Source organism: Rhincodon typus, chromosome 28, assembly GCF_021869965.1.
Source record: "Rhincodon typus isolate 14 chromosome 28, sRhiTyp1.1, whole genome shotgun sequence".
In the NCBI taxonomy this organism is placed as follows: Eukaryota; Metazoa; Chordata; class Chondrichthyes; order Orectolobiformes; family Rhincodontidae; genus Rhincodon; species Rhincodon typus.
The window spans coordinates 38,978,635-38,985,598 of record NC_063359.1 but is presented as its reverse complement, the minus strand read 5'-3'; the positions used below and the strand labels follow the sequence as shown (position 1 = coordinate 38,985,598).

The following is a 6,964-nucleotide window of genomic DNA, read 5'->3' as shown; positions in this document are numbered from 1 at the left end:
AAGTTCTTGTGGAAAGCAAATGATGACACGGACTGACTAGGGCTAAATGGGTCCATTTCTATGATGCGATTTAGATAGGATTTTCTACACAAAATGCTGCTTTCACACTGATCTGGCCTGGCCTTGCTTTGATCTTTGTAAACTCAAATTCATTGTTAGCGGTAGCCGCGTGAGACCTCCGCTGGTGGCAACTTGATCAACATTATCCCAGTATATGGCCACAACCGGTGGTCAAGTCTCCAATACCAATGCCAGGCTGCAGCTTCAGTGTAAATACACATTTGGAAAAAACTTGGCCAAACACCTTTTGAAGAAAATTTACAACAAAGTTTACAGTGATGAGAAATCAAATAGCAGATTCAAGTCCTTTTAATATTGTGCCTAAATTCCTGTTGTATAGTAACTGGAAATCTCTTCACACAAAAAAATACTGATACAATGTACAAAATAAAAATATTACAACCATAAAAGTCTAGCCATTATTACTGGGATCAGAGCTGACCCTGTCTGGCCAATGCAGAGGCTACATCTTCAGTGATTATTGTTGAGAGAGGGATCAAAGAAAACCAAGACCACTTCTTAACTATCACACGAGCTTCAGTTATACAGCTAGACCCCAGCAATAGAAAATGGATGAGCTTTTGATTTCTTTCAAGTCTTTTCAGAACATTAAGTGGAATTAAAAAGAAAAAAAAGCAAGCTGTCAGATTTGGAAACTAATTTGCCTCCAAACTGCCACATTTAGCCTTCCTGCTCCAGGTTTCAACATAATGCAGTTCTATCACAATACAAGAACACCTCATTCTAATAACCAATGAAAGAATCAGCTTTACTTTACAACTGCTGAGATTTGTGGATGCTAAAGTCATCTCATAATTGATTAATGAACTTGAAATGCATGTCTGTTTGGTTGATGCCAATTCTTGACTGCTGTGAGAAGGAAGTTAAGGCATTGCTTAATAAAACTGAAGTGTGAAGATATACTTCACACCTAAACCATCTTAATACTTCACATTGTGTTTTTATGGGTCTGTTTTCCAAGGCCCTTCTGATTCAGAGTAAGTAGTGTCCAAGCTAATCACACACATTAATGGTGTATTTAAGTGTCAGTCATTTCAAAAGATCTGACTGCCACATAACAGTGCATCATGTGCGTCTTAACGGCTTTATTATGGGCTGCTTCTGAGTGATCCCACCAAAGCAAAGGACAGGACATTTCTCTTCCATCCCACCACACTTTTCCCCACCCCGTTTAAAATACACCCCCTTTAAACTGTTAGTTCATACTGACATCAGGATTGACAATATCCACAGCCTCAATACAAGATCTTGGATAATGATTACTAAAATGCTTGTGAATCCTTCAGTTTTTGCAGTCAAGATTCTGCAGTCTTTAACAACTTTCTGGCTGGTAAAAGTCACAAGCTATGTTCAAGGCAGTCCATTTGGTTCAAAAGACCGGTTTACTCAAGTGAGTTTTGCTAGCGACTACTAACTTTTAACATTTGCTGGGAGCAATTTTAGTTACAGAGAGGGGAAAAAAAAAACCTTACCACGAATGGGAAATTATTGCATTCAAGCCCTGTGAGTATATCTCAGCTCTGGGCAAGGCTGAAATGGAAGAATGTAAATATTCAAAGATGGAATGAGTCCTCAAGTCTGCTCCAGTTACCGCATTATATAGTTACAAATTACATATCATTTCATGTTACATATTGTTCTCAGAACCAATTAATTTGATCCTAATTAAGGGCATTAACAATCAATATTGCTGAATATCAGTAATATTATTTTGGCCAGGAATATATTATCTTCATCAGAGATTAAGGCTTTGCTTAGGTCTTTTTATCTGGTCATTATCAATTTGCTGATTGTGGGAGCTTGCTGTGAGAAACCAAAAAGCATTGTGTAATAACAATGTTTAGTTACATTTTTAAAACAGATCTTCTGCAGCCTGTGTGTGTGTGTGTTAGGCACTGCTGAGTTCAGATTTTGTCAAGCAATCCCTTTGAACATCTGTATTTGGAACACAGAATACAAATAGAGCCTGTGATTAGTCTGGATTACAGCTACAGGTCTGGCCGAGAGCTAGCTTCCTGCATTTAGACTGTTAAGTACACACTGCTGCTCCAGGAATGAGGGATTAATCCCCTGTGCACTACAGTGAGCAACTCCAATGGAAATTTGCTTTTTTAAACTTTATTCAGGGGTGTGGGGTTTGCTGGCTAGGCCAGCAATTATTATCCATCTCTAATTGTCCTTGAGGTGGTGATGGTGAGCTGCTGCAATCCATGTGGTTTAGGTACACCCGCAATGCCATTAGGGAGGGAGTTCCTGAATTTTGACCCAGCCACACTGAAGTAACAGTGACGCATTTCCAAGTTATGATGGCGAGTGGTTTGGAGAACTTGCAGGTTCCCGTGTATTTGCTGCCTTTGTCCTTCTAGAATATAAAGATCATGAGTTTGGAATGTGCTCTCTAAGCAGCCTTGGTGAAGTCCTACAACACATCTTGTAGATGGTACACACTGCCACTGTGTATTGATGGTGGGCTGTTGTGATGTGCTTCAAGTGTTGTTATAGCTGCACTCATCCACACAATTCTATCAAACTTGTTACTTGTGCCTTGAAGAGAGGTGATCAGGAGATGAGTTACTTGCTGCAGGATTCCTAGTCCCTGATGTACCCATGCAGCCACTGTATTTATATGGCTAGTCCAGTTCAATTTCTGATCAATAGCAATCCCCAGGATGTTGATGGCGGGAGCTTCAATGATGGTAATTCCATTGAACGTTAAGTGGTGATGGTGAGACTTTTTCTTGTCGGAGATGGTCATTCCCTGGTAATTGTGCGGCACAAATGCTATGTATCATAGGGACATTTTTTTAAAATGGTGTTTTTGAAGTACAGAAGGCAGGGAAGGAAGCTCCTTTACTGGGTGACGTGTTTAGAGATGGGAGGTTATGCACTGAAAGCTCCAAGGATACATCAAGACCAGAGCTGACAACCCCTATCTCACCTCCTAGTGTCAAAATGTGTTGGTTAGTGCCAGTGTAGACTATTATTCCACACTCTGCAGTTGTGTTAATTGGGAGCAGGATGGTAGTGGTTGTGGACTGGTTTCTGCCTTGTTTCAGAGTTGCCAATTGGAACTAAATCCTCTTCATGCTGAAAAGAAATGCCAGTTCTGGCCAGGATGAGATTTGTCACCTCTCAGTAATAGGGCTCTGGCTGATTTCACTGCTTTCTGTGTCTGCTTTTTAAGCTTTCAAATGAGACACCAGTGCTAATGAGGTAGGAACTGTACAAGTGGTGAGCTATTATTTGATGCTTTCTGCCACTTACAGTAGCATTCAACTCATTACTTTAACAACCTCTTCAGTTACAATGAGTGCATGATGTGGAATCATGTGTTAATTTGCAGCTATGGTATTACAATCCCATAGCCCCATAACCAAAGGAAAGCACTGTATGTTGAGGTGTTAACAAAATTTATTGTGATCATACGCTATTCCTGTCCATTGTTTAATACTGCAAGAGCTAAACTACATAATGTTCTCTTTCTTAAAGAAATCCAGTGCAAATGATGAAAGGTGAATTGCAGTGAGGGATCAGGTTGTCAGTGATCATGAGGTTTTGCCTCCACTGTCTTCTCTTAACAATCAGCACTCCATTAAAAGATACAACGTGTTCTGGGTTTTAATCAACAATCGCTGACTTGTGATACACAAGTATCTTGCTGGCTCCCGAATACGAATCAAACTGTCACAGCTATTTATCAAATGAGAAATGGTGATCCTCTTATACTTTGGACAGGAATTAACTGCTGTTGCCTCGAAACTGTTAAGCGCACGAGGAAGATAGGGACGGAGTGAAAGGGAAGGCTGAACGTAGGCTAGAGTGAATCTATTAAGCCGAATCGCCTGTTTGTGTACAGTACAAGTCTTTGCATGTGATAACAAAGATCTTGCAAGAGGTAAGTGAAGCAGACACGAGGAATTTACAGGGCCACTCAGCAATAAAAGCTACGTTTCTGTGCACACCTCTGGCAGCAAGCAGCCAAATTCAAGCCCTCCTCCTGATTCTATCATACTGTTACGGAGTCTGGGAGCAGCTTTCTGTGTACATATTTTGTCCACCCTCCTCCACTAAAGCCCACCACCCACCCCCCCAAGAGCCTTTGCTACCTCTGGACGATGTCACTGATTTCTTTCACAGACAACAGCAGTTTGCTAAAGTCCTGGCTGGCTGAGCAAATCTGGAGCTGGCGGAGGTTGCTCTCCAGCTTGTTGATAGCCTCCCTGAAGGCAAACTTGTTGCGCATCTGCTGGATGGAGTCCACGTAGCTGGTGCAGAAGGTGTACAGGTTCTTGGCCGCCTCCAGCACCGCGCTGTGGCTGGCCATCTGCTCAGAGTTCTTGTCAATGGCCACGCGGAGCGCCTCAGTGCTTTCCAAAACTGTGTCCTTGGTGATGTTGGCACTGGCCATCCTCTCGGGCTGCAGCCGGGTCTTGCGCAGAGACACCCTGGTGGAGATGAGGGGGATGAAGGCTGTAGTGGTGGAGGTTTGCTGTTCGGTGCTTGGATTTGGTAAGGCAAGCTGTGCGGAGGATGAGGAGGCAGCTGACGGCCTCGTTGAGGACTGGGACTTTGGCGTGGAATGGAGGGCAGGCCTCTTAACTGCATCCCCCGGCGGGGGGGCCTTTGTAGCCTCCCCACTTGAAGTGTCCATGACTGGTTTGGGTTTGACACCTGCTGTGGTGCCCTCAGCTGCAGCCTCGTGGGTTGGGCTCCGAGGCGGCCGAAGGGATTTTGTCGCTGGTGGAGGAGGGGGAACTGGCTTGGGTTTCTGCAGTTTGCCCCGGTCCCTAACGGGAGCAGAGAGCAGCTGGTCGGGAGCCTGCTTGAACCTTCGCGCTCTCGAGTCCTCAGTCAGCAGATTCACCCCCCCAGGGATGGAGGTGGAGCTCTGCTTCAGTGCAGGGGCAGCCAGGCTGGAGGAGACATGCTCCTGTGGGGAATTTAAGGCACAAATCTTCCCACCCTCGTCTTTGTCCTTGAGGCCAGGATTGCTGGACACAAGAGTCACTAGCTGCCCGCGGACAAGTTTTGGAGTCGATGCTGGTGGGCTCGAGCTGGGACTGGACTCCAGGTTACTAAAAACATCATCGTTTAACTCGTCCGTCTTTTTTGGCAGCCGAGGCGGAGCAGTCATGCTTCCCCGAGGGACCATGTCCACTTTAGTCTCATTTGTCCTCTTCCGAGGCAGTGCTGGCTTCTCAATCCTGTCGCAGCCCGAGGGCAGCACAGACTCTGTTGGCTTCCCCACAGACTGGAGGTCGCGGGGCAGTGTCAGGGCTTTCCTCTCCATCTCTTTGCCACCTGGGGGCATTGAGGATGTAGAGCAAGATCTTATGAAGCATTTGGTGTTGGACATTGGCTCCTCTTCATTCCCTGCAGCTTTGCTGGACGTTAACGTGCTGGATTTCTTCAAATGCGGAGAGAAGAATCCAGTTGTTCCCAAGAAGCTTCCATTGGCGACACCTCCACTTCCATTGCTGGCAGTTTGTGCCACAGTGCTAAATGACTGCTGCAATTTACTATGATCGATTGCTTCAAGAGGGGCCACGCTGTTGAGAAAGGCTCCATTGTTTGTATCTTTCCCAGCTGTACTGGTATCTTCCAGCGCTTCTCCCTTTCTCTCCGACTGCCCGTCCGTGTCTCGAAAAGAGCTGCTGCGCTTGGGAGGGGCAGGTGCTGTCTTCTTCTTCTTTTTGATGAAGGAGCTGAAGATGGAACTGGATTTGCCCTTCTCCTTGGTGAAGGACTGCAAGCGGTCATCGTCCAGGTTGCTGTCCTGGTCTCTGTCCTTGCGTGGGAGCATGGGAGAAACTGCCATCTCGTGATCCCCGGAATCTGCACACACACAGAAACAAACATAAACACTCACATTTGCTGGATCATGCTCTGAGCAACCAAAATTATCCTCAATTGTGATCAAAGGCCACTAAGCAAAACCTTTAACTCTGTGTCTCTACATATATGCTGCCTGACTTGCTCCGTATTTCCAACACTTTTCATGTTATGACTGATGTTTTTACGAATACTCTCCACATTCAAACGAAAAAGAGTACTACTCAGAGCTGGGTGCAACAGCAGAAGGACCTAGGCGTACATGTGTGAATAAGTCACTGAAGATGGCAGGACAGATGAAGAGATAGTAATAAAGTATATGGTATCCTGGGATTTATGAATAGCTGCAGGGAGTACAACAGTAAGGAGGCTATACTGAATTTGTAGAAATCAGCTGGAATATTATGTGCAGTTCTGGATATCACACTTGAGGAAGAATGTGAATGCATCGGAAAGACAGAAGAACTTTACAAGATTGGTCGCAGATACGAGAAACTTCAGTTACGAAGATAGATTGGAGCAGCTGGGATTATGTTCTATGGAGGGGAGAAGGCTTAAAAGGGATTCGAAAGAAGACATAAGGGTCTGGACAGAGTAGATAGGGAGGAACTGCTCCTACTTGCACAAGGATTGAGAACAATAGGGCACAGATTTAAATTAATTTATAAAAGAAGCAAATGTGATGTGAGTAGTAGTTCAGGTTTGGAACATACTGCTTGGAAGTATGATGGAGATAGCTTCAATCAAGGCATTTAAGGAGAATTAAACAATTATTTGAATGGAAATAATGTCCAGGTTATGGAGACAAGCAGAAGAATAACACCAAGTCATGATGCTCAGTAATCCAGTGCAGATGTAATGGGCTGTGCAACCTCCTTCTGCACTGGAACAATTCTGTGAGAGTGACTTTAGCAATGGGTACTCTATCAATGCTAACGCTGTCTGCTTGTGACCATGGAGGGGGAGAAAAGAGAGGTGGGTTGGCACTGAGAGTGTGCATGGCAGTTGGTTTTTTTTTGGGGGGGGGGGGGGGGGGGTGGGGGGGAAGGGT

General features: G+C 44.8%; 1 protein-coding gene across 1 annotated transcript in view; it reads right to left on the bottom strand.

The window, feature by feature from the left end:
- Positions 1-353: 353 nt before the first annotated feature.
- The window catches only part of LOC109930229 (tyrosine-protein kinase ABL1-like), a 43,197-nt gene continuing 36,586 nt past the window's right edge, over positions 354-6,964 (bottom strand). Inside the window, exon 9 of the mRNA XM_048613410.1 lies at positions 354-5,916. Coding sequence (XP_048469367.1) covers positions 4,184-5,916 — 1,733 coding nt within the window. The 3' untranslated portion in view covers positions 354-4,183. The remainder of the gene's footprint in view (positions 5,917-6,964) is intronic.